The sequence below is a fragment of the Malurus melanocephalus genome, unplaced genomic scaffold (genome assembly GCF_030028575.1).
Source record: "Malurus melanocephalus ecotype Western Australia unplaced genomic scaffold, MMel_1.1 scaffold_284, whole genome shotgun sequence".
Lineage (NCBI taxonomy): Eukaryota > Metazoa > Chordata > Aves > Passeriformes > Maluridae > Malurus > Malurus melanocephalus.
The window spans coordinates 580437-608305 of record NW_026623516.1 but is presented as its reverse complement, the minus strand read 5'-3'; the positions used below and the strand labels follow the sequence as shown (position 1 = coordinate 608305).

Genomic DNA, 27869 nt, shown 5'->3' with positions numbered 1-27869 from the left:
ACACTGTTATCCACACTTCTGCTCACTGTTATCCATCATGATCTTTTGCCAGCTGATCCCCTCAGTTTTAACCCTCCACTGAAATCTGTATATCTGTAGTTAGAATTTTGGATCCCTTTTGGCTCTGTGCACTTTATGGTGGGACAGGTCTTACAGAGCATGCCTTGCCTCTGCATTCAAAACGTTGTAAAGGAGTGGCTAAATGTTGTCCCCAGTGCCTTGGAGGTGACAGAAGGTGGGGTGCATGTGGAGAGTGATGCCTGGAAAGGCTTTTCATGTGTCCTGAAGGGATGGCAGGGGAACCCTGCTCCTGGTGCCACATTCTGTCCTATTATTGATGCTGTCCTATCAGGAGCACCAGCCCCACCAGGTCTGCAGAGCAGGTGGGACAAAGCAGGAGGGAATTTTCATTTCTCTCACATCGAGGAAAAGAAAGTGCATTTTCTGAATGCTCAAAGTTATTGAAGGCTCATACTGAAGGTTAAGCAACCAGCCTCTGGGAATTGGGCACATAAATTTGCTTTATGCTTATGAAAGTCTCTTTCAGAGTGTTTTGCTTTGTCACTTCTCCTTAAGATGTACAAAGGAATGAAGTGCTGGTGTATGGTCCGTACACGGGGTTATTGGGATGGCACGRTCATTAATAGGAATGAAAATTATACCGTGGTGGCTCAGAGCTTGCCAAGAAAAAGAGAAAGAAAAAACTCTCAGAAGACACGAAGTAGCTGGAAGTGCCTGTGGCCCTGCAAGGACTCAGCTGTCCTTTTCAGTCCCAGTTTTCTATTATTGAAAATATTTTGCTTCCTAATACCTACTAGCTTTTTAACACTGCTTAATTATATGCACACCTCCCCAAAAGAAAGCCACGCATATTTTTCTGCTCTTGTAAATGTTCAGCTTTAGAGCCCCCAGGGAGGGTGTTAATGGCCATGTCCCAGCTGCCTTTCAGGCAGAGAATTCCACTTTTACTTTCCTTCTGAAACTTGGAGTTTCATTCTTCAGATAACCAAATTTTAATATAACCACATTTGAAATGCATGTATATATCTATATCTGTATCAAATTAATTAATTTTTTTAATGCTGAGTCCTCAGTATATTCTGATGGAAACTGAGGTCATCCTTGTAACAGGTGGGCAATGAATGGAGGGCAAAGTTGTGTCTGAGGCACAGGACTGCAGATTTTGGGAAGGGATTAGATGTTTGTACAAGTGTGGGCATGGCATTCATGTGTGCCATGTATACACACCCTTGGTTTCTGTGGTAGAGATAATTTACACACAAAGYAGGGCCATTTTCTAGGGTGAAATCATCAGTGGTCAGCTCCTGAAGCAATAGAGAGGTGCATCCATATACAGGGTGGTGCAAAATAAATGGGAATTTCATCCTTCTCCTCCAGGATTGTACTTTGGCCTCTTGTACACGCCACAGGCTGTCCTCAGATGGGAGCAGTGCTCAGCTATTGATAATATGAGGAGAAATTGAATCTGAAGCCCAGGGCCCTTCTGCACAGGGAAACCATTGCGAAACAAAGCCAGGGTGTGAATTTAAAGTGCAATAGCTGTTCCGAGCGTACTTCTCATGTGGGCAGTCTAATTCTGCTCAGAGAGGGCCTTTGTGCGGTTCTGCTTCATCCCCTGCCAAAGGCACTCTCAGTGCAGAAAGAAGAATGCCCACACAGGGAGCGGATAGCTTTTCCAGGCTATTTCACCATGCTGAGCAGTCCCAGGAGATGCCATGTTTTCATGTCCCCGTGAATGTTGCAGGAGCTTGCCCTTCATTCAGCTCACTGTCCACTCAAGCTTTCACGGGAGATCTTTGTGGAGAGTGCGTGGCACAGTTGTTGTCTTCTGGACCCTGCCAGGTGCAGCRTGCAGCACTCACCTGTCTGAAATTTTGGGGCTGATCTCGGGGATCCTTGAGGTCTTGGTCTTGCCTGAGTGTTCCTGTTGTTGCAGTTTTGGGTTCTCCATGAGGTCCATGACCTCTCATGGTGTTTCCAGGCTTCTGAAGAGCCCTCCTGTGAGAATGTGCCTATGTTCGTGTGCTGTTCCTTTTCCTGTGAAACTGCCTAGCAAACCTGTGCACTGGGTAGGATTGTTATCTGGGTGCTGTTGAACAGGGGAAAAAAAAAGCCCATCTGTTCTACAAAGASGCAGTGTAAAGAGCAGGCTCTGTGACTAAATAAATTCACATCTGTTTAGCAGAACCATCAAATGGCGAGCAGAGGGGCCTAATGTGAATCACATGTTGAAACCACAAGTATGAGTGAGATGAGCTGCAAAAGAGAGAGCCTGGAAGTGTTGATCCATATGAGCAACTGTTGGTTTCTCTCCTTATTCTTTCCCTCTACCAGTTTCCTGAGCTAATGATGCRGAATCAAAAAATCAGAGATGTGCACATGCCTGTGCATACTTATTTGTGCAAGTTTGTATTCATTGCATGATTAATTAACTTTCCTACRTAATTTTGAGCCATTGGAGCATAACTTCAACTGGAAGGGCTCTGGATGGTGGGGGAGCTGCAGAGGAGGGACAGTGGGGCTGACATGAGGAGAGCAGGTGAAGCTGTTCCCTTGTGGAGGTGYTTCACAAAAAATGGCCCTGGGGTGGCTTGTTTTAAGAAGGGATTTGATTTGGAAGTGATTCTTTGGGATTAAGTGTCCAGCAGTGTCAYCTCAAGGAACCTGATGGAGCAATCTAGAAGCTTCGAAGGGCAGGTTATGCCTTTGTGTGCCCAAGCTAATTTCCAAATAGTTACCTGTGTGCCAGTCCTAACAGACGGCATCTTTCCACGGATCAATGGAATTTGTTGCTTAGGTTTTCCCCTCAGTGTTTTAAGCCCTGCAGAAACAAAAGGCAGCTCAAGTTTCTGTATTGGTTGCATTTGCAGTTTATTTTTCTCCTGTGCCAAGAACATATCAATACMATTTCAAAACGCTGTTTTTTGTGACTTGAGGCAGCAGTTTCTAACTTAAAAACAAGAAAGCTTTGGGGAGGTACACACAACTCAGGTGCCTCAGTGAAGGTTATTTGAGTGGTCTCCATAGCCCCTTAGGAGTGTCCATGCAGAGCAGCAAGCATCTTCTCTCCCACAGGACCTCGTGAAGAGAAACAAGCAATGTTTTTAATCTCAAATGTGGTTTCTTGATGCTGCCTTGCCTTTTGTCCCAGATATTTCGCAGCAAACGAGGCCAAACTTGCGGAAACAAAGAGTGGTGGAAGATGGGCTGTTAGACCTGATTTGCACAGATCCTGCTCTCCTGCAGCTCAGCCTGATCTCAGAGCTGACACAGAGCTCACCTGGGGTGTGAGCTCTGCAGGAGCTGCTGCAGGTAATGAAGCACTTAAGGGCTGATGTGTTGAAGGTCCCCGAGGAATGATTAAGGTGTTGGCAGCTCTGTTACTTTGAAAGAGAAATATGTGCGTTACGCAGCAGAGGCACGCTGAAATGCCTTTCAGACGGTCGCTTGGTTGTGTGTGGGAACACGCTTTGCCTCAGACCTGTGAGATAGTGCTAGCAACTATTGAAGGGCATTTGATAAATGGAGCTGTGTGTGCAYTTAGCAGCTGCAGGGCCCAGCTGCCCGCCCTAGCACAGCTCCAAAGCCAGTTATTGCCAGCAGGGGCTAAAATGTAGCASCATATAAATATCTCTGGATATATTAAAAGTTTGGTTCTTCCTTCTATCCGAAAGTACCCTCTGCTCATGATTAATTTCTTCTCTTCCATCACCCTCTGCCAGTCTTTTCTGAGAAGGTGCAGTGAAGGTAAAAGAGCGTTGGAATGTTTTCCTGGAGAATGTCAGATTTGAGCTGTTTCACATCTAGGGAACTGTTGTAGCCAGTCTAGTATGAAAACACTTCTGTCACAACTGAACTTCCTACTGATTTCTGGAAAGGGGAACAAATGATTAATTTGTGGGGTTGAAAACAGAAGGCAGCAATGCGAAGGTGGAGCGATCAGAGTCAGCTTTTTAGTAGGATGAGCTTGTTTAGCAAACTTGCAAGGCCGGTGTGGATGCGTGGCTGGGTTAACTTCATTTTTGCTCCTGTGGTTTGCACCAGCTGGGGAATTATCTCCCAGAGCTTTGCATGTCACTGTTCTTGAATGAACAGATACTGAGTTAAAAGGGAAGAGCAGCAGTTTCTTGGGCTGGTGCTTGGTGCTTTTATGAGTTTCAAAGTAGAATTGAAAATCAAATCTCAAGCACTTGTCTTCTGTCACAGGTTTCTATTCAGAGCAGAASTAATGCCCTATGGATACTAAACCAGAGTTTTATCTTCATGCACTCCAGAGTGTCATGATCAGCCTTGTCTTTGCTTTTAATATTTCTCTTCACCCATTTCCTTCTCTTCCAGAATCCCCCTTCTTTGAACAGGTGTCTTCTTAATGAGCTGTATGCATTTTTATTGAAAATAGCATAAGGTTAGCTGACACCAGCCTGTGGCCTACCCTCCTATCCATGTGGCCCTGGCCATTGTGGAGMTCCTCCAGCTTAGGCACTGTCTCAAAATATGCCTTTTATTTTCCTTCATTTTTTAACAAAAGGATGTAAAGCAGGCAGTGAACACCCAGTTAAATATGAGTCTAGTGTGTGCTGTGATTGTCAGTAAAGCACACTGGAATGGGGCTGCTTCAGGAGGAGCCTGTAGACTGAGATGAGTTATTGCTCACCTTTCCTCCCCACTGGTGAGGCCATTATCCAGTCTTGAGTCCCTCAGTTGAAATGGGATGTTGAAGAGGTGGAGAGAATCCAGTGGAGGGTCAGTCAGGGGCTGAGAGCACATGGCCTACAAGATGAAGCTGAGAGAGCTTTGGCTTMTGTTCCATTTYCCTGATGGAAAGGAGGCAAAGGAGAGATCCAGTGGCAGCCTGTGACTACTGCCAGGGACCTTCTGAACATGACAGAGCCAAATGCTTCTGTCCAGATGGCAAAACAAAGTGCTGTGAGCATGCATAATAGATTGGGAGATTCAGCTGGAGAGCTGGAAAAGCATTTTCATTGGGAAAGTAGTGTAACACTAGTACAAGTCACCAGGTAGCAAGGGATTCTTAATTTTGGAGGTTTTCCAGGACAAAGCCACAGCAAGCCCTGACCTAGCATTGGTGATAGTTCAGTCTCCTGCTAAAAGCAGGGCTTGGTAGCCTGCAGAGATCCTCTATACTTCGTTACAGTACTGCAGGCTTTCTGCTTCTTTAAGGAGGAAGCAATTGAATCTTTATTTTTGCTTTGTGTTACAGAAGGGAGACAAGAAGAAATTGGAATGGTCATGTCTTGATGATGTCAAGTCACCTGTTGTCGTGAAACTCAGAAACATGTAGTCTTTTTCCTGACTATTTATACAGAAGGGTTTGTGTACTTCCTTTCTTACAGTTTTCATGTACTCAAATATATTTCCTCCATTAGCAATCTCCCTGCAGCATCAATTTCCAGTCATCTGGCAGCAATTGCTCTTCTGTTTTTTAAGATACAGTATTTTCCATAGGAAAAAGGCTATTTCCCCTGATTATTTACAAAGCGCTGTGTGCTGAGCTGCCAAAACCAAGACACAGGTTGGTGMAGTGCTCAGGAGGGAGAACTCATCCAGGGATTTGTCATACTTGAAGCTGTGACTTCTAGGATTGCTTGGGATCTGAGGGAAGAAAAGTTAAATGGATCAGGTGGGACGAATCAGGGATTAAGGATTTTGATCCTGGACACAGTTCCTGCCCATTAATTGATTTAATTGCTTGATTTTTCGGCAGTACAGTGTCAAAGTCTATATTCTACTCCAGCTCTACTCCAGCTCCATGAGGTGTCAATAAAAGTTATGGTGGTGCTGGACCCACACGCACTTCCTGAGTGGGGCCTATGCTGTGCCCGTGTTCTGGGCTGCAGCTCCTTTTCCATTCACAGAAATCCTCTTGATGGCTTGGGGTTCAGACTGCCAGTAGCAGATTTGTTTTCTTCCAGGGAGGGCAGCATGTGGCTYTTCCTGCAACCACAGCTATTTTAGAGGAGGAGTGAAGTGCAGGGAACCCCATCATAAATAGAAACCCCACCTACACCCACGCCAGCCTTGCTGGGTAGGCCCTCAAGCTCAGCACTGTTTCCTTGTTCGCTCCATCAGCTTCCCACTGAGCTCAGATCCCTGCTGTTTCTCCCCAGGCTCTGCCACACACACAGCGCTCTGCAAAGCTAATACAATTATCTGTGTGTCAATATGCTGCCACGGTCCCATTTGGTCCCACTGGGTCTTGTTGATATCTCACAGCTGAGTGGAATGTTAGTTCTGCACTGCTCCTCCTTGTTTACAGCCAGCATCAGCATCCAAAGTACCTGAGTTTGTTCCAACAGCCTTAACTTTGCCATTTCTCTTTGTCCTGTTTTCTTTTTTCTTGAGTGAGACTCTGATTTCAGTACATCTCCATCAGTGGGGGAGTCCAGTCCCTTAATATTTTTATTTGATGGATAAGCTCTGTGTTGCTTGGCAGTCCCTTGCTGAAGTAGGAAGCCAAGTACTGAGCTGTGCTATAGGCAAGACATTGAATATGGGCACAGAAAGAATAAAGGCAGCTTTTTTTGGCAGAAACGTCTTGAAAATAAATTGTATGCAGGAGAATAGTATTTGTGTAAGGGAGCTCATGGTCTGGGCACCCAGAATAGCTTTTCTGCATCATTCCTGTTTTTGCTRTCTCTATTAATATATTTCCTCTCTTATTTTATATACAACTTCTGAAACATCTTTCTCAAACTTTTCTTYGTGGTGCAGCAATATCCTCACAAACTTGTTGGTCAAGTTATCAGGGAAAGAGGCTATGACAATTGGAAGAAATTTGACYGGCTCAGAGCTGCCTCCTGGCTCATGACCTTAGATTCAGCCATAAACTGTATTTGAGTAAGCCRGCAGGTCTACCTCCTCCATTGCAATTGCCTTGGGGTTTGTTTTGAGGCCTTGGATTGATGTTTTATCCAATATGATTATGTTTGGAGTAYCTGAGGATTGTCTCATGCCACAGAAGTCAAGAATCAGCTTGCTCTCTGGTGAAATTGTAATGYAATCATTAGAGTTGTATTAGATTAGATAGATATATCTATCTCCAGGGARCCAGTACCATCCCTTTGTTTCAGTTCACATGGACCAGTCAAGTTCAATTTATTGGGATTTTAAAGCCTAGTTTGTCATCTGACACCAGGATGTGACATGGCTGTAAAAGGAAGATCTCATTCATCAGCTTTTATGCATGTGTTTTGCAGCAGCTGCCAAATTCAAATAGCCAGCATCTAATCCCAGAACTCCTAATGGAATTATATTGGGGAAGAAAAGAAGTTTTATCTTTAGTTTGCCCTTCTACCTTTTCCACTACTGAAGCTGATACATGAGAAATGAGCTAAKAKGGAAACCTAAGGRTGGGTTCTTGGTTGATATAAAAATKGTCCCAACAGCAGGGTTTTGGAGTAAGGATGATTGTGACAGTGGGATGGTATCTGATGAACTATTTTCATGATGACATTAACCTCTGTGGAGCATCTTTGTAACAGAGAGACTGTTCTTTACTGTCCCATCTTTGCAATCTTCTCTACAAACTTGCTGCCTTCCTTCTGTCTCTCAGTAATGCTGTAGAAGTTGTAGTGACTTAAATGTGTACAGCAAAAGCCACATCCCAAACTGGTATGGATCTGCTGAAAAATTAATCAACTATGGATGCTGCTAGGAAAAAAAAAAAAGTTATTTTCCAGATATTGGTTATTTACTCAAAAGAACAGGCACAAGGTCTGTTTATTTGCAAACCACTGCAACTAGAGAATAAGGAATATATTCTTAAGTCAGGTCTTCTGGAGGATCCCATGAAAGTTTGAAGCTGTTAACGCCAGAACAAAATATTACCACACTATATTCTTCGAGGAATAATTCATCAGTGCTCTAACTAGGTTTCTGTCTCCTTTAATTCCTCTGATTACATTAGTGACATCCCACAGCAGGAAATAGGTGAATGCTCTCAGTCCTGTTTAACTGAAGAAGTGACTTTGATTTCATTTACTTATTTATTTATTTTACTTTGAGGGAATTGGGATGAAGATACAAAACCTTGCCTTATCCAGGCAATCCAAAGAAACTCTGGATCTGAGGGGAAGAGGCAAAATTAAATGTCTGTGAAAGGCTACAGCAAAGCATCAGGAAATGTCCATAAACCATGTAAAATGTGTGCAAGCAAAGAGCCCTGATCTTGGGAAGATATTTGCCTCAAGGACTCAGAGTCCACATGCATGGGGTTTGCCTAGGGTTAGGAGGGCATTCACTGGAGAGTGATATTGTTTTCCATTCCTCTTCATCACTTCTTGAAGCCTCTTGGTGGCTCAGCTGACTCTTAGAGTGTCACTGCTCACTGGTGATAGAGGTCAGTGACGTGCAAAGGATTCCCAGTGCTCAGAGTTGTTCCTGAAGCTTTGCAGTTTGGAGTCAATTTGCTGCTGGGGGTGTTTGAGGAGGAGCTTTTTTGAGCTGGTTAATATTACAGGACTTAAATTCGGAGAGATGTTGTGCAGATCAGCAATGATTAAGGCAGTTCCGAAGGACTCCCAATTCCCCAAATCACATAATTTGCCATATGATGTAAAATTGATGAGAGTAAGTAGTACCATATGGGAAAGGCATCCCAGGAGAGCTTGTGAGTAACTATGGCGCTTCCTATGTTTGGTTAAAAACCTCTAATGAGTCCAGAATTTTGACATTGTACCCTCTTTTGAAGGCCACAAGAAGTAGGAGAGCTTTGACTCTAGGGAAGTAGAAGCTAGGGGCCATCTGCCATAAATGGAGAAATAAATTCATTTAACCTTCAGAGGGGAACAGTGCCAAGAAAAACAAGAAGCTTTGGGAGCTTGTAAAGAGAAAATCTCTCTGGTCAGCCTCAGTTACTGCATTTGACTAATTAGTGGACTGGAGGTGATGAGGACAAAGCAAAGAACTGTATTTTTGCMGGGCATTTGAGGCTTGTGATTTGGRGAATTTCAGGCAGAAAAATGAACACAAATTGGCTTAGAGTAGAAACATCCAGACATGTAAGTTGCCCTTCTAACAGAAAGGGACAATGAGTGGCACGAGTTTTGCATTGTGAAGGATGTCCCCTTGGTTTAGTTCTAGAGCTGATCTTTAAAATTCTGTTGGAAGTTGATGTAAAGTCAAAAGTTTTCCCTTTGTGTTCTTTTACATGGATGGAAGAGAAGAGAGTGGGGATGATGCAGTTTGCCTTTCTGCACTCAGAGACAAACTKGGGCTRTCAAGAGAAGGTGATGCTTGTATTWTGCATCAGAGAAAAGTCCCAACACAGCTTTCAGTTGCATCTACTGTCACCAAACAAGATCCTAATTCCGTGTGTCTGGTCAGTCTCTTGGCCTCAGGAGTGGTGGCTCACTGTGCATGGGTGATRCTGAGACAGAACATCACAGACCTACATCAAACCAGTGAATTTAGGAAGGCGTGGGATGGAAGGCACAGCAGACTGTCTGGAAGCACAGACGGTTGTTGCTCATTTTTTGTTAAATACTGTTGCTACCCGCTACGAAGCATTAGCTTAATTAACTCAGGCACAAAATCTTCTGTCTTGGCGAAGTCCGTCAACATCCAAGGAGTATTGGTCCATGTTACAAATATGAAAATGAAATGAAGATTTATTTGGGTACAGGCTAATCACAGAAAAGTGATCCAGTCTGTCTCAGAGATGAGTGTGCTAACAATTTTAAAAGTAGACAAATTGGTAYTCTACCCTTCCATTGCTTATCAGATGTGAGGCTAAATTGACTTGGAACCCTCAYTGTTTTACCTTTGCTTCTCAAAGGTGAATGACATCCTGTAATTAAAAGCAAAAACAAGCTCTTATGCCCACACATTTGAAAAAAGAAAAAAGGCAGCGGAAAAACCTTGTCAGGCTGTTATTACTGCRTGGTATTATCTGCTATTGATATTCCTGGTCTGACATTTTTAGATAATGCGGTCTCAGCTTGGGATTCGTGGATTCCAGTTCCTCTGCTGTGGTGTATTCTTTCATGGTTAGAATTTTCTGAACTTAYAGCATTAAGATTGTCCTAATGATAGAAGCAGAGCACACTGTTTGCCTTATTTATGCAGCGTGATTTCACTCTTTGCTCTTAATGCTATTTATCATGGTTAGTCTGGTCTTATCCTCTGCTTCCAAAAGTAGGTGATGACTAATGCTTCCAGGGAAGGAAGGATATCAGAACCTCAGGCRTCCACAGCTGATTTCAGTCAGGTTTTTGTTTTTGATATTATTCATCACTTTACCTCTTCTATTTTAAGTTACTATTCTTGAAAAATTGGTCTTACGCTATCAGGCACCATTTCATAAAAGGTAGCTGAAAAATTGAAGAGAGTTCAGAGTAAACATACATGAAAGAATCAAGAGAAGTCTACCCTTTACAGGGAGTTTAATTGATACTTAATTTATATGCTTTGGTTTGATTTAAGCAATGATCTGGCTGCGTTCTGAAAGGATCTACATAAGGAAGAGAGGCAGGTCTGTAATGCAAATGACAGAAGCATAACAAAATGCAATGGTTGGAAGTGGTGCAGGCTAAATTTTAAGCCAGACATAAAGGAGAAGCTGTAATTATGGTGCTTAATTGCTTGTCCAAACAATTTACCTAATGGTGTGTTGGGTTCTCCAACACTTGCATTATTTCAGTTGAGGCTACGTGTGCTTTATAATAAATATTTTTTAGCTCAGCAGAAGCTTTGTGGAGCAGTATTTGGGGACGGTTCAGGGTTAGTCGAGATGGTCAAGGAGAAAGGYTCTCAAAGCAGTGACATAAAGAAAATTTAAGGGAATTTTTCGAGGATGGGGCAGTGAATTTGGGAAGGAGGTATTGCCAYTGGTCAGTGAGTAAGGAGTCACAGGAAAATCTCATAGCAGTCAGATCAGGAATGGAGGTGTGAGTTACTGCTGACCAAGGATGGCTGTGGGAGGGTGGCAGGCAGACCTGCAGAAGGCTTCAGCAGGGACAGGGGGAGTGTGGCAGTGACAGGGAGGCAAGAGGTGGCTCTCCCTGTGCGAGGATTTCTAGGGACACAGTCTCTGCTGACAAAGGTTTTTACAGCCTTGCTGCTTTAACTGTTGTAGGGTTAGAATCAGGTATTCAGATTTGCCAGGACAGGACTCATTGAATGCAAACAGTGCCTGAAGAATTATTTGCTGGAGTAGATGTGTGGGGGCAGCTGTAGATTTAATCTATACRTTAACTTTTCAGTGAAAAATAGCATTTAATGGAAGGAAATAGTTCAAAAGTGAAACGTGTATTTGCTGGCTGTGTTGCTGGCTAGCCAGAAAAACTCTGCTGTTACCTGTTGGGGGTTCTTGTCCAAGTGCAGGCACCACAACAACACACAGGCAGTGACATATGAAGAGTAAGTTTAGAGTAAGGTGATTAGTTACAWGCCCAGGTTTCCCTGTGCTGTTTTGATTACTTGTCCACATCACAAAATGTTCTGCTCCAAAGCAGCTTCTGATGGAAAACCGRGAAGTATTGCAGGGAGTGGAGAGGGAGTGCTGATGGCTTTGTCTGAATTAGGCAGGGTGCTCCACCACAGAGAATTCTGAGAGGTAGGGGCTGTGCTTGTCTGTAGGCCATTGTCTCTTACATTTTGGCCTTTTACCAGCTGACAAAATGTGAGGAAAATAGCAGCACACCCAGAAGTTTAGCTTCGGTGTTTAAGAAAGAAGTTAATTCATTTTCTTTTTCTATGATCTTGCAAAGTAGTTAGGCTAAATTTAATTGAGGCTGGGGAGCTGGGGCTGGAACAGATGAAGAAAAGGGAACTTGCTGAAAACACTGTCAGGGCACAGATAGCAAAAATGAGCGGCAGTAAATGCATAACAGAAAATGAGAGGGGGAGAAAGAGGAAGAGAAAAGGCTAACGGGGAAACAATTAAAAAACACCACCATGGCCAAAACAAAGGCGTTAGAGGTTAGCTGAGAGGGAGCTGTGTGCCAGCTTACAGTCAGCAGCTGAGTTACAGCACTGTGGTCTCCCTGCTCCCAGGCTGTCCATAGGAGCTTTTAAAACTCATTCATTGAAATTCTCTCATTGTCTTCAGCCGTCCCCAGTTCTGTGCAACCTGGCTACTGAAGCAGACATTCTTGGTGTGTGCATCACACAGCCCATCCCTGTCATCAGCCTAGCAGACCATGAGAGTTCAGTGGSACCAAGGCATTCTGCCTGGGAGGTGGTTAAGGAACATTCCAGAACAGGAATGGTGATAATCTAATCAGTACTGGGATTTCTTTTTTCTTTTGCTTTGAATCAGTACAGAGATAATGTTCAGGGTCTGAGGGTGCTTCATTGCAGCAGGATGCTCTTTCACATGAAATGTCAAGCCAGAGGCTGAAAACCTGTCGGAATTAAACTCCAGGATGCTTTTAGCAATGGACAAAGTACAGTCATCTTTGGATGTAATAACTCTGCAGAGTCCACATTTGTCCTGTTTAGATTGTAAGGCTGACTGCCCTCATTGCTTTCTGCTCTTAAAACCTAGACAGTTACCTGAGTTTTATTRCTGCTTTTACAGTTTTGAAGGATGCAGGAGGAGGAGGCAGCAGTGCAGGTGAATCTCAGTGCTGGAGTTCCAGTCATTTTCTGGGTCCATCAGGGCTGGTGTTGGTAGTGGGAAGTACCAAGCAGTGGGACTGTGGTTTGTGTACCCTCAGACCCCACCCGCTGGTTTCCTCTCCAGCSCTGTGGGGAGGACCTGCCTTTCACTTCTTGCTTTCAGAATGGTGCTCTGCACTCTTACTGTAGGGCTGGACAGCAGGTCTGGGAGGGGGGAAAGTCGTGTCCTTGTGGCTCAGCCTTGGATACATCTCTGGGCTGTTCCTGCCATGCTCCTGTCTGCCTTGTTTCCAGCCAGCTCATCATCTTCCTTTCACTGGTACTGGATTCCTAGTGCTACCACTTTGTAGTGGTAGGAATTGTGAAACCACTGTCTGCATGTCAAGCAGACTGCATGGCCAGGAAGAGACAAAAGTGTTGGGTCTGATGTTTGGCACTTGCCAGTTCCTCTCTCATGCAAGCAGTGATGGAGGAGGAAAATGACCAAAAATTGTCTACCTTGTAGTGTTGTGGCTAAAATAGAAATTACTCCTCAAGCAGAAAACATATTTCCTGAAGTAAATCTATTGTTTGTAATAAGACACGTGGATATCCATCAGTTTCAACAGTCATTGCTCTTAGCTGAAGGTACTGTCCCTGCACTGCCATGTGGAGACCTTGATCCTCTCACTGGCACTGATCCTTTTCCATGATCACAACAAATCTTCCTTGATTGGGTCACAGATGCCTGCTGGTTTTGGTAGCCTTCAGGGGTTCTGAGACCAAAGCAGTGCATGGGCAGAAGTGACAGTGCTCAAGAGCTCCAAAATTAGCATTAACTTTTGTCCGTGTGGGGTCTTCATTTCTCCGTCACATCTCAAATCCAGGACCATAGGACTGTCTGATGGTACAGCAGGACTGTCATTGCTACCTGGCGAGTGTGGTTTGTGTGTGGTGAAAAGCACTTGTTCCTTGCAGCGTACAGGATTTTTATGGGCAGCATTTTCAGCAGCATCTGAGCCCAGTTCTCAAAAGTGATGTAGGCTTTTAAGAGGCCAAAGCCAAGATTTTCATAAATAAGTAATGATTTGGGCTGCCTCTGTTTTTTGTTACACAAGTCAAAATGTCTAAAAGGAGCCTGGTTGTCAGCAGTTGTGGGATTCTGGCATTTTTTCAAAATTGACATGCTTTTAAAATGTCTTAAGTTGGGCATTCAGAAATGGAGGCATCAAGAATGATTAGCTGCTTTTGAAATCCGTTTTCTTAAAAGTCTGAATGAAAATCACTGGGGCATGGGGTCCTAAATGACATGTGAAAAAGTGCTAAAAGTGTATTTTGGAAGTGTGTCTGCCTATCTGTGACTAGACTTGTCCCCAGAGCACCTGCACTGTTGTACATTAATGCACTCAAAAAGGCCTAACAGGGAAAGGCAAATACATCACTACTGTGCAGAACGCAGGGTGGGATTGATGGGCTGCTTCAGGGTATCAACCTGTCTCTGCTCTGGTTTGGAGAGGAAAATAGCAKGGATTTTTGCAGGTACCAACAATAACCTGATCAGTAATTCTGACCTGCTGGGGAGACAAAGACAAGTATCTCAAGTTGTGAACATTAGGAACAACATGTTTAAAGTCAAGCGTGCACCAGTTAAACATGTTAAAGGGTTTTGTAGGTCTGATTTCATAAACCAGCAAAATAGTAGGATTGCAGCTGTTCCTCAGCCTGAATTCCTRAAGTACATGTGMCTCTCCTGTGTCTCCTCTCAGAGCTRAACCATGTCCCACCCRTCCTGGCTGCCACCCAAGAGCACCAACGAGCCTGTTGGCCACGTTACTGCGAGGATGGAGACCACACACACCTTTGGGACTCCCAGCATCTCCGTGTCCACCCAGCAGACCCCGAAGAAGTTTGCGCCTGTGGTTGCCCCCAAACCAAAGTACAACCCATACAAGCAACCAGGAGGTGATGGTGAGTATTTGTTTTTCAGAAAGGAACCACAACTGCCCAGTCCAGAGAAACTGACTGCTGAAACAGGCTGTTCTTGATTTGCTCTTTGTTWGTGAGTTTGTGGGAGCCTCTCTTTCTCAGGTCATTCAAATCAAGAGGAATGTGAAGGTGTCTCTTACTCTTTCTCTGGCTATCTACTTTCTTGAGAGGTGCAGGGCTGGGAGAGGACATGAGGATAGATCTTTCTTGGTTTTAATTGAAAGCAGATGTCCTATGGCAGAGACTGGTACTTTTCTAAGAGTTTTGCTTGTTTGGTCTCTTCGGCATGTCATGATTTGGGTTCAAACACCCTTTTCAGTATTGGTTCTTTCACCCCAGCAGAGTGGGAATGCTTTACAAACAAGGGATTGATCTGTGGGAATATGAGTATAATTGGGAGTGGTAGGGCATCACTTTGKCCAATGAGTCTAGAAATGTTTTCTCTCCAGTCTGCTGGCTGGATTGTTTTACTTGTTCTTTTCCCTCTTCCATGGAACACTCTTTAATATGAAATAATTTGGAGAACATTTGCATGACTATTGCAATGGCCTCTGGAGCTGTTATGTCAGCAAAACAAATGCCTGCCAGTGACAGCCTTCCTCTGCCTCCTGCTGTAAAAATCCTCCTCTCTTCATCTMGTGTGGGATTTGGGTTCCTGGCTTGTGGTCACAGGGAAGGAAGGAGCTCCCAGTTGTAGGAGTGCATGGCTGGGAGCACAGGTTGGGGCACTTGGAACGTCCCTGGCTGACAGTGGAGAGTTGGTGATGGAACTGCAGCAGAAACAAGGTGAAGGCCAAGGATTTTAGGAGAGAGTGGTAGCTGTCTTGGCAGAGCATGGCATTTCTATTCCTATTCTACTATAGGTAGAGATGGGGGAGGAATTTTTCCCCTCCTCCTCTCCAACCTCTCTCCAAAGAAAAGCTCAGTTGTATTCAAGAAAATTGCCAAATGAGCTTTTGTATTTGGTTTTGGATGCTCTACATTGTTCTTCACCATTTTTTCCTCTTTTATGTTGAGTACAATAAGATAAATATCATCTGTATATGTTTTCCTCTTTGTGCTTTATCTTTTGAAARCATATGCATTTTTAGGAAGACTACAGAGTAATGGAAAGGAGAAAGAAAAACAAAGCAGCATATTAAACCTTGCACTTGAGCGATTTTCTGAAGTTAAGGACATTTTRTAGGAAAGTTGGAAAAGCCTGATGCGTGCTTTGGTTTTTTTCCTCTGCCACTAACTTCGGAGAATTCAGAACGAAAAAAGAAAATGTGTTGGAGGGGGAAAAGCGAAGTCATATGCACCTGTTCTGCTGCCTTCAGTAGCAAAACTTAGTGAGAAATAGGAAGAGAAAGACATTTGGAATTTAAAAAGTAAAAAATAATCCRTTTTTGAAATGCAAAGAAAATGTCACCTTCAAGTCAAGTGGAAATTCTTATTTTTGTAATTCCCTTGCAATTAGAAATAATAATGGAAAATGACCCTTTATTTCTTACGAACACTGTTCTTGATCAATCAGTATTCTTTGTGTGAAAAAGGTCAGTATGTCTTAACTGTCAATGCTTTAGTGACTGTAGGTCTGATTATATGTGACTCAGGAACATTATCACCTTCTAAAAAAATTCTGTGTTTCCTGGCATTTGGRGAGGGAGGTTTTCCCAAAGAGCAGAGCAGGGACTGCAGGCTGAGCAGGGGRTGCAGGACCCTCAAACCTTTCCCATGCAGCCTGGAGTGCATCACGGGCTCTGCTGCAAACCAGGAAACAGTCAGGAATTCCAGCACACTTTGTCCCTTGTCTGGTCTGGTGCTGGGCTTTTAGAGATCCCATCGTTATCTGACAGACCTGGAAGAGCTAAGGGCTGGCCCAGACCTGGCCAGGGATAGGCTTAGAGATGTGACAGCGTGCCCTGCAGCTTAAGCTAATCCATTTACTGAAGGTGACACGCTGGTGGTCGCTGTCAGCAGCCCCTGCAAAGCCATTGCCTGTCCARTGTAACCCTGGGTATTTYTAAATTCAGTRTTTATTAGTGCTGATGTCTTTCCTTGTAATTGCCATCCTTGGTGAATGTAGTATCTGCAGGAACAGTTAATATGGATTTAATAATGGAAACTGAATGAAGGGATGAGACTCAAAGCAAGCTCCTGCCTTGTCCTTCCTTTCCTTGGGTACCTTTCAGATACAGTGAACAGCAGGTCTCATGTGAAGGTCTTTGAGCTTTAAATTATTTTTTTATAAAACATCTCCTTCAATTTACTTTGGTTGGAGGAGTGGGCAGTGAAACAAGGCAAATGAGCAGGACCAGCTCCAGGGCAAGGCTGTGTCGTGAGCATCAGTGTGTGTTCTTGAGCCCAGCTGGTCCARGTTTCCCAGAGCTTGACTCTCTGTGCCCTCCTCTTCTTCATGTGTGTGGAGGCTTCTGAGCCCTGGCAAGTTCTGTTCTGCTGTGTCTGTAGGGGACTGGGAGCATGAACTATCAGGCTGTTTGTTGTTCTGCTGTTGTGGTTTTTTTTTACAGGCTTATATACCTAGTGGGTTTTGTTTACAGCAGCTGCTATCAGTAGCTCTGTCTTAATTTTTGAATCTTGGGTATGGATTTATTGGACTAGACACCCTGTGTTGTAGCTGTGCTGTGCCCTGCTCTGCAATCTTTGACAGTTCATGGAAACTAGCATGGTCTGGAGTCTATTCATTACTTGCATTGAGAGCCCTGAAAGAATAAAATCAGGCTGACCTGAATGATTCTGTGGGTTTTTTTTGTTTGTTTGTTTTTTTTCCCGGTAGTCCGTGCTGATTCTGTTTGATAACAGGAAGAGTTCTCATGGGTGGAAGGGCTGTGTTGGCTGAGAAGCAGAGGGTGTTGTACCTGCTCCTTGGAGTATCTGTGGAGTTTCTGCAGTGCTGTGCTGGTTGTTGGAGGGGGTGCAGGCACAGTGAGCTGTCTCAGCCGTGCTCCTGTGTGGTTCTGTGTGTGCACTGTTCAACACTAACATGAGATAATGCAATTACCCAGARGTGGGCAGCCAGCAGGAGTTGGCTGTCTTGCACACTTTGGGAGTTATGTCTGTGAACCATTGCTGCTGAGATGAGACAGGGGAACATGTTGTTACTCTGAATTGAGTCCTGTGAGGACCAGAGTATTTCCATTGGGATCTGTTGGTCCCTTTCTTGCTCCTCATCTCTGCCACCAGCTGAAAAAAAAAAAATCATTGATGCTTCACGGGGGAGGCAGCATCTCAGCAGTGGGACAAAAACATAGGCTGAGAAATGCTCCAACACTTTTCTGGTCCCATCAATTGCAATGGGTGCTGTGGTCCCATCCCTCACAGGACTGAGCTGCCAGTGTTGAAAAATRTGGTGGGAATAAAGAGGTGAACTTACTGCTGCAAATCATCCTGTCTGTGCCTGAGCACAGCCCCCAAGTTAGTGCTTGTTTCTTAGAAACAGCTTTTTAAAAGTGCCTATTATTATAAAGTCTTTCTTAATCCTTCCCTAGTTTTTCCATGTGTTTCTTGTGCTGAATGAGATGCAGCAGATGAAGCAATACTTTATTCATTAGTGTCAGAACTGCATCATCCACGGGCTCTTACAAAATCCAGCTGGTGAAAATGTCTCGAAGCTCCAGGCCTCTTTGTGGTGGGCTTGCCACCTTCACACAAGAGTGTTTAAAGCACAAACCAAGCCCCTGAGCACCGCAGAATGAGTGGGAAGGCAGGGGTCCCTCWTTAGGGAGTAACTGTGAACCAGTTCAGGGCAGCCCTTTGGAAGTGTCCATTGATTTCTCTCCAAGGACATCCTCTCTCCCCTTGATTAAGAACCAAGTGAAACCAGTTGGAAATGAGTGGTGGTTCTCATTTGTATAAAACTGGATTTAAACTGCCCCAAGCAAGCTGGGCCATGTTGAAGAGGCGTGAGACCACGCTGGTGCCTTTGTGCCTGGGCAGCTCCACTCAATAACTTCTGATTTACAGGGGATTTCTGCCCAGTTGTCTCCAGCACACTGACCAGTGTCAGGACCTGTGATTCCCACCAGTGTGAATAAACTGGCTCTGTGTGAGGCCTTCTGTCTTGATAGCAGTCATCCCAAAAGCTGTTGTGATGGATAACAGTGTCTGCATCTGTTTTTTTTTTTATTTTTTATTTTTTGCCAGAGACGAATCCATAGAGCTGTGTCTTGGCTTTGCTCTCAGGGTGAGCATTTTCTTTTTTGAAATACCACCTCAGAAAAAGGCCCTGGGAAAAATACAGCATAAAACAAGTGCGTAAAAACTGTTATTGAACCAGTATACTTATCTGTAGTTCACAAAATGTCAAGTCAAGCCACCAGGTTTTATTAAGTATTCTGACTGTGTTTTRTTAGAATTACAAATATTAAATTTTCAGAGGCTCTGGAACACATTGCCTCTTATTTGTGAACTACTTGAAGTAGTACCTAGCCTTGGGTTTCATTCTGGTGAGTGAGCTTGTATTTTCTCAGTTATTTGGTATCATAAAGCAAACATAGCACTTCTCAGCAGGTAGATTCTTAATTTTTTTCTGCCTTGACTATTTTTTCTCATTTTCTTTTTCTCCTGTCTGTCTGTTCTTCCAAGATACTATATTTAATTTTTCCACTTCATTATTTCAAACATCGAATAGTGATTCATCTTAGCAGTGGCCTGTTCTGTGAACCACAATAGTTTGGGTAGAATAAAGAAAAAGGGCAAAAAAGGGAAGGGAAAAAGAGAAAGAARAGACATTTCTGACACACTGAAATGGAAAAGCACCATCATTTTATAACTTGAATTGCAAACATCTGTCATCGACCATATCAAACGTGCTGTTAAAAAGATAATGTTTGTCCTGTATGTAGTTTTACAGGGCTGTGGTGCCAAGTAAAAGCAAGAGAGCAATGCTCATGCAGAAATAGCTTGAATTGAAGCAGGCAGCACTTGTCCCTTTTATTTTAATCTGAAATGTTAACATCTTCCAGATGCTAGTCTGTTAAATAATAACAATTGTTATACGACAGTTAACAGTCGAGTAATATTGTTTTATTTTTTTGCCCTTCTTCACACAATGCTGCTCTTCTGCACACTGAAAACTAACCATTATAGTAAAGGATTATATATATGTTTTTTCTTTTCTCTGCCTAAAGCTTTTTTATTTTGCCAGGCTGAGTCCTGCTAAATCAGAGCAACCAGTAAATGTGTGTTGGATTATATTACAGGTTGGTGTAATAAAAGGTTGGAGGAATGAATGAGCAACTCCTGAAGCCACAGAAGCTGTACTTGTGGCCAAAGAGCAGGCATTTCTGGCAGTGAATCCTACACAATTACGATTTGGACTAAATATACAAGGCCTGAAATGTTTGTTGCTAAGCAAAGCATGTTTAGATGGACTTGGCRCAGGAGTTGAGGGTCCATGAGCAGGACTCAGAGTCCTGTGGCTCTGCTTGACCCAGGGAGGGYGATTTTGCAGGAGATGAGCAAGGATTTGCTCTAGTTCCCAATAAAAAACTTAGTTTCCCGTTATCTGAAAATTCCCCTTCTGTCTGCTTCTTTAACCAGCACACAACCTGCAAAGTCACAGCCGTGGTAGAAAGTGCAGGCGTGCTCCAGGGGCTGTCTGGGGATTTACCCAAACTATTTGAGGATCTGAAGTGCAAAAGACTCACATGTCTCTTCCAACTCTTAATTCCTGTGATGACAATGACTAACACAAGGTTTTGGTTTCGTCTAGACATGACCMAAATCATAAAGCCAAGCCTCGTGTTAAGGGTAGAAATTGCACTGTCATGACAGCTGGCATTTGTTGTGCCAAGCATTGAATTTATGGGAAATGACATGGAGATGAGGAAGGGACCTTTGCTCTGGGCCATCTCTGTTACAAGACCCACTTGAGAAGGTTTAGCAACTGGCTTTTCTAGTGTGAGGATCTGCCAGGGATCYTGCCACAGGAGTTGCCCTGAGTGAGGAGAGGAGGCCCTCAAGAGAAGGAAAATGGTACCAAAACAGTGTGGGTAAACACAATTTAAAATTGTRAAAATTTAAAATTTCAAAAGTAGGTTCAATGGAAGAAAGTATGCAAGTTTGAAATTTATGTTACAGAAAGTGACTGTGATGAGGGTTGAATTCTAACTGAGTGGAGACCGATGGTCTCTGAGGTTGATGGTCCCATCCTTAGAAGAACAGTTCTTCGGTAATAACATCAACAGAATTAACTTTCCTTAGCTTTTTGCCCCATGTACCCCTCAGTGCAAGCTCCCAATCTGTGCTCCCAGTTTCCTGGGAGCTCCAGTCTCCTCCATGGTTCCATCCCCTGTTCATTTTTGCAGAGGACACAGTGCCAGGCTGTGGCTGCTTCTGCATGAACTGGGAGCCTGTTGGGCATCCTGACAGCTTCCTTGGGACCACTGGACTTGTACAGTTTGATCTATTCCCATCTGCTTTTCCTCTCCAGAGCAATCCATCTCAKCTCTTTGCAGGACCAGGTCACCTCTTAGCCCCTGAAGCATCACGATCAGCTTTACAACGTGCTGTCAGACCCTTCAGAGGAATGTTCTGACCCAAACTGTGCTGTGTATTTGCAAAGTTKTTTTTTTTTTCAAGAGAGTGAAAGGAATAATCATAGTTCCTAGGCCACTTCTCAGGAAGGGTAAGAAAAAGAAGGTTGCTCRGTGAGGATCCATTAACACCGTTCTGGCTGTCAGACAGTGAAGCACAGGAGGTAAAAGTCCATTCTTCTCCCTTCCCAGTCCTGTGATTTAAAATGTTTGAACGTGTACTTCAGAAGCCGGGGAAGTAAAAGCCCCCAGTTGTGCCTGGAGACTCTCCAAAGGCCATGGCGAGCGAAGGGGCTGCGGAGTGTTAATACAGTCCATCATTTTGTAACGAGCCCGATGTTCTTGTATGAGCCGTGTCAGGCTGTTGTCTGCACGCTGTCTTTGCTGATCACTGTAATCGGGTCATAAGAGAGGGAGAAGTAATAGCACGTCTCTTAGCAACCAGCCCCAGGAGAAAGAGAAAATTACTCAAACAGACTATCCAGCCAGGGAAGTAGAAAGATGAAATTTTCTGAAAGTCTGTTGGAAAGTGCTCAGGGACATAATTCTTTTATGTGTGAGATCCTCACAGGCTGGATCCAATGGTATCAGACGCTTTTTTTTTTTTACTTGTTGTCTTTCTGGTAAACTTTTATTTTTAATTGACCTCAGAAAAAAAACAAAAAGGGAGAGAACCCTGYGAAACACAGACATTTTGAAAATATAAGGGACAGATTTTTGTATTTTTGACAATGCTGAGGAGAAGGAAGGGAGGGAGGGGAGGTCAGTGTGTCTCAGGCAGGAGACGAGGGGAGCCTCTTATCTCTGCACGAGTGCTTTGAATGYTTCCCGTGTCAGTGCGAGCCAAAGCACGCTGCTGTATCTGCCAGCGCTGCAGTGGCATGTGCAAAACAAACTTGTTGGGTCTCGGCTGCATTGCACAGGGTGCCATGTCTCAGGAGTGTCACTGACCCTGGGCTGTGATGACTGACAGCTTGGCAGAGGGCTGGACCCGACTGCTCTCCCTCCCCGTGGCAGAGCAGGTCCTGGTGAGTTCCTGCCAGCAGCCTTTTTCTCATTAAACTGGYTTTTTGTCCTCACCTAAGCTGCTGGTTTGTGTAAGATGTGTAGGGAAACACCTTTGAAGCCTTCTCAAAGACCATTTGGCCAGTGTTGGTCCCAGCTCTCAGAGGGAGAGCAGTGGTAGGAACAGGCTGGAAGTCAAGAGTAATAAATTAAAGCATTTGCAGTTTGTGTATGGTACAGGGACGAGTTTGTGTGCTCGTATCTTACACTTTAAAATATTTCTTTTTCATTCTATAAATTGCACTTCTGTGGTCTGCTAATGTGCATACTCCCCGATGGGTTATGCTGGCTGCTTAGGGAAGRGGACCAAGCCTGGCATGGTCTGCCCATCCTTGCTAAGCAACAGAGTAAATCTGTGTGCGTTCAATTGAAAGAAAGGGAAATACTCTAAAATGATGGAGACTCCCCAGATTTGTGGTTGCATCCTTAAAACTGTTGCGGGGACAAAATGTTTCTGAAAGSCTGGCTTAATCCCTGGCTTTGAGGAGACATAAGGACACTGTTGCATGTGTGGAGGGGAACAGGCACTGATCCAGCTATTGGTCTGTGCCCTTCCTCTGCTTTTGTGTGTTCTGGGACAGCAGGGCACGCCTGGATTGTGCAGAGGCACCAGCTCACCTCTGCAGGTGATGGTTTCACTGTCAGTAACAGGTCTCCTTGCAGATTCATGTGGTTTACTGAAGGCTACAGCCATTCCCCAGATCAGGATCCTGGACAGTTGGGTAAAAGGTTCAGGCTGATCTGGACTGCTGTGGGTGAGCTGTTGTTGGTACTTGGGACCATTCAAGTCTTGCTGAAGTTTTTGGAGACAAGACTGATGTCAATGTCTTATCCTGGAAATAATCTCTGGAAGAGAAGAGAAAAAACCCAACATTGCAGCTTTACAGAATGAGTATTTTAGGAGCAACATCTACTACTGGCAGAGGAAAGAGAGATGAGGAACACTATTCATTGCGACTTCTTCCAAGAAAATCATAGYGGCTGTGCTTTGGTGTCTTGTCATGAAGAAGAAAGACTTTCTTCCTTAAAAGTTTAGTAATTGAAGACTTTTCTTGCTATTTTTGTGAGTACCAGTAAGTGATGTTTCCTGGAAATTTTCCCCCAACTCTATAAATACCAGCCCAAGGCTTACAGCAGTGACTCAGTTTGGGAAGTCAACACCATGCACTTCCTCAGCACAGCCTGGCAGCCCCCCAGCCAGAGCACACAACTTCTGCAAAACTGCTAATTGGTTGCTAATCTGCAGTACAATTGGACCTCTTCTTGAAAACTGAATTCCTGTTGCTCATTCTGACCTTCCTGTCATGTTAGAGGTGATGGTACAGGGGGCAGAAGAGGCTGAAGCACAGTTTGAGTCTGGAAAGTTGTAATTGGTATTTCGAGGTGCCACCTTTCCTCTTGATAACAAGCACATCGAATGACCCCAGCTGACAGAGAGATGAGATGTTCCTAATTGCCATACCTCACTGTCCTGGGACCAAGATTATCTCACAGACCTTGCTTTTGTAATTGGGTCCTTTCTTCCTTCCCATTACACTTTTGACATCACTTTTGTACCAGCTGGGCATAAATAGAGCCATTTGTAATTCTTTGTGTGGTGCCCAAGGAGAAATAGAACCTGAATTAATTCTGCAGGTGTAGAGGGAAAATTACACTGGGAGCTCAGGTCTGACACAGCTGTCTTACGTAGAAATCAATTTATAAAGACAAGAGGCARCACATGAGGGAAGTGTGAGTTGGGTAAAATCACAGCTGGTCTGTATCTCCTGTGGTATCAGCATGGATAGGATACCATGCAGTCCTGCCAGATAATGCATGAAGTATTCAGTATTCTCCTCATCTTCTTCTTAGTCCATTCAACAACTTAGATTTGAATTAAATTCATAATTGATCTTTTCTTGTTAACCCGTCCCTGCCAACAGCGATCCGGCAGAGTGTGACACTGTAACCCTTTTCTACAGCAAAAAATCAGTTGGGTTTGTAACAGGAGAATACTTGACCGACTTCTCTGGGTGCATTGGGCACTCAGCCTGTGTGTATAAAAATGGGACAGAGGCCCTCAAGAGGGAGAGATGACCTTGGGGCAGCAGGAGGGGGTTGGGCTGGTGGATCTCCAGCTGCCAGATCTCTAGRTTTTGTTCAATTGTTTACATCCTTCATTAGGGTCAAGAGTCTTTCAGACTTAGCTGCAGGAACAATTGGTTTGGCTGAACCTGAAAACTCCTGATGTTTTAAACATTCCTCCATGCCAGTAAATCACTCTAATTGGATAGACARAAAATACTTTAAATTTAGCAGCTAATCCAAGACAAGGGATGTGATGCGTGACCACAGCTGAGCTATTTCCCTGCAATCAAAGTTGGACTTTTTAAACAAGAAATCCCTGAATCACCATGATTCCATTCTGAGTATATGGTGTTTTCCTGAAATATCATGGAGACAAGCTAATGGAGGGTCCATTTGCCTTTTTATGCCTTCTCATGTGGGAAGGGCATTATAATATTCCCGTTTCTGGTGCAAATTTAGCACTGCCTCTTTGCATCCAAAAGTGCTCTGGCTGATGATCCCTTTTGCCTCAGTGAGAATGTGTTTTGTAACTGCAGTAGGGAAACAAATAAAAGAGAAATAAAGTATCAGGGTGACTATTTTGGGAGATGAGCTTTTACTTGGTATGTTGATTTTCCAGAGAGATATGGCACATCCAGTACCTCGTGTAAGTTGACCATCCAGCATGGCATGGGACTGTGGAGCGGGAATATTCCATTTTAAGACTCAGTTGGGCAAGACATGGGCTCATGTTTGAWGGATGTTGCCAACTATTTAAAGTGCTGTGAATTCGACCTGTGAAACTGGAGGCGGAGGTGACACAAGTTGGAGAATYTGGACCTAAATGTCAGGGCCTAAAGGTCACTTTTTATCAGAGCAAAGTGCAGTTGTCACCACAAATGTGGGGCTGCAGGAATGGAGTTGTGAGGCTCCCCGTCTATTTGATCTGCTGCTACTTGACCAAATATGCTTAGTTTACTCTCAATCCAGAGGGATTTATTTCTGACAAACCTGTCCAGCAAATGCAGTTCTGATCTAAGATCTGCACTCAAACTCCCACCTCCCCCCTTTTTTTTTTTTGGCCTTTTTGTCCTGTGATCCAAGATCTGTGAAGAAGTTTCTGGGCATTTGGACAGTGACTGAGATGAAACTGAAATCAGAGCTTTCTCTTGTAGCAGTTCTGGCTCCGTCATGCCCAGAGTAATGAAAGCTCTTTATGAGAGGAGCTGGAGAACTCAAGAGGCATCAGAAGGAGCAGGAAGATGCATCTTATTTCTCTAAGCATTTAATTGCGAAATCTTTTCACTACTTATTAAAATGATTAGTCAAGACTATTGGAAGGCAGTGAATGTCTATTTGTGGGAACTAGGGGAGGTTTGATCGTCTCAGATTTCTTACCTCCTTGTTTTTCCTTCTCTATTGCAAACGGTAAATGATTAAAATGAGGGTGTGTTTTGAAAAGAAGATTTCTAAACAGAGCTTGGAGGAGTCTGTCCTTGTTTGTTAATTATTTCGTATGGAATAATCACCATTTGGAAGTGGCCAAGAAACAACAAAGCATTTGTTTGCTGCTCCCAAAGCYTTAGCATTCTGTTAGAGAATGGAATCTTGGTTTTGTCTGGTTGTCCCTCATTGAGTGGTACCGCAGGGCTCTTTTCCCTCTGACACTTGCACAGCCCAGTTGCTGCTCAGTTCGGTCAGCAAAGGCTCCTCTGAGAGGATTTGTACAGAGGGAGACCTGAAGCCAGATACTTCTTGTCAGGGGTGGCCCACTAGAGCTGAGAAAAGGCACAGTGTGCAAGATAAAAAAACACTTTTACTTTTAGCCAGTAGCTCCAATTTTTATTTGGAATAATCTGCACTGGGACACAAGCGTGTTTACTGTGAAAATGTCAATTTTATATCGCCTTATCTATGTACTTTTTAAATGTTTGTCGGAAAACAAGAGRATGGAGTTTTCTGTCTTTGATTAAATATTTTCCTGTTAAGGTTTGGAAGCTGTGTCCCAGGAGGCTTATTCCCATCCTGTACTTCAGCTSTGGGGTGGTTTGTTTCATGGTTGGCAGGTATGTGGAGATCAGGGACTGCAGGAATCTCAGTGGGAGCTCGGTGGTTGTAGCTCTCATATGAGTTAGAAGTGGGGTAAAGCTGGAAGCACTGCATTATCTTCAGGTCACCCTCATGACTCCAGTGAATGTCACTGATCACAATTTTGTCACTTCCTAGTCGTCCTGTGTGTGCTGGGAACATTGAGAAAGCATCTTAAGCCCAAAGGAGGTCCTTACTGAACTGCTCTGGTCTTAGGACCAGCAGCGYGGTGCTTGCAATGCAGATGGGCTTGTGAATTTGTATAGGGTGGCTGCACATGGCCTTTCCTGGGGGCTTGGGATGTTCCTTTGAACACAGTGGAGAAACCTGATCCATTTAACCTGATCTATTTCTCATCATCTTGGCGTGATCTTCTTCGAGATCACTACCTGGTGAAGGAAGGTTGCCTCTCAGACTCCATTGACTAGTCATCTGCTGCCTGTTGTCTCATAAATCTCCCTGTGAAGCTCTAAGTAAATACCCCTGGGTGGAATCAGCAGGTCATTTTTGTGGCATTTCTTGTCAACTAAACAATAATTCATTAAAAATTTAATGACTCTTTTGCTCTGGAGGGGAAAAAAAGAGAGCTGGCGCCTGCCTTTAAAGTTTCTGTCTTGTATTGTTTCGTGGTTTTTGTTTTGTTTTGGGGATCTTTTTATATTTTATTTTGAAGGAAATCAAGTTGATAAACTAAAAGAAAGCCATCTTATTACAAAAAGCTTGAGTGCTTCTGAGAACATTTAAAACAAGGATGACTAGAAATGACCTTTCCATCCTGAAGCGAACTTTGAGTGTATTCTCCCTTTGGCATTTCTAATGATAGACTTTCCATCTGGTCTTTGCTTAAAAGCTAAGATGCAGCTTGKTTTTTTTCACATAAAAACTGTACATACTCTAAAATTAATCCTCTTGATCATTTCATTTCAGGGAGAGGAGTGCAGAAACACTGGGAATATTTGCTTATTTTTAGYAACTCCAGGCCTCCTGAGAACAAATTCCTTTTGTCCCAAATAAAGTGGATTCTGATTTGAGGGAACCCTGGGTTTCCCTCTGCTTAAATCTGGGGAGATTATACCCTCTAGAGGAGATTTTTAGTGGAAATTGAAGAGATACCAGTGGCCCTGGTGGGATCTGGATGAGTGGGGAGGGATTTGTGGATACTCCAGCTACCCTGGGCAATACTGTGATTTCTAACACTGAGAATTCCCTGTTCCCAGTTTCCCCTAGTGATTCCCCAAAGCTGAATGTACAAGTGGGAAATCCTAGCAAAGGAATGCTTCAGGGAAGAATYGGGGATCTCCTGAGAGCTACCACGGCAACCATTTAGCCTCATTTCAGCAGAATCTTTGGGGAAAGTGTGTAAAATGATSCTTTTGCTTAGCAAAGCATTCCAGCAAATGCCTAATTTGATACATGCTTTGTGAAGGCSCATGGGACATAACATTTAAGAATGCACTTGAACTTAAGAGTGTAACTGAGCCCCTGCTGCATGCAAGCACGTGTGTGCAGGAGGGGAATGTTTCTCTGGATCACATGTAGGAACATCAGACAGCAGATTTCTAA

At 43.8% G+C, this 27869-nt stretch overlaps 1 protein-coding gene across 1 annotated transcript in view; it reads left to right on the top strand.

Moving 5' to 3' along the window:
- Positions 1 to 14351: 14351 nt before the first annotated feature.
- Positions 14352 to 27869, top strand: part of LPP (LIM domain containing preferred translocation partner in lipoma) — a 196099-nt gene continuing 182581 nt past the window's right edge. The window contains exon 1 of the mRNA XM_057376614.1: positions 14352 to 14550. Within this exon, the coding sequence (XP_057232597.1) occupies positions 14358 to 14550 (193 nt within the window). The 5' untranslated portion in view covers positions 14352 to 14357. The remainder of the gene's footprint in view (positions 14551 to 27869) is intronic.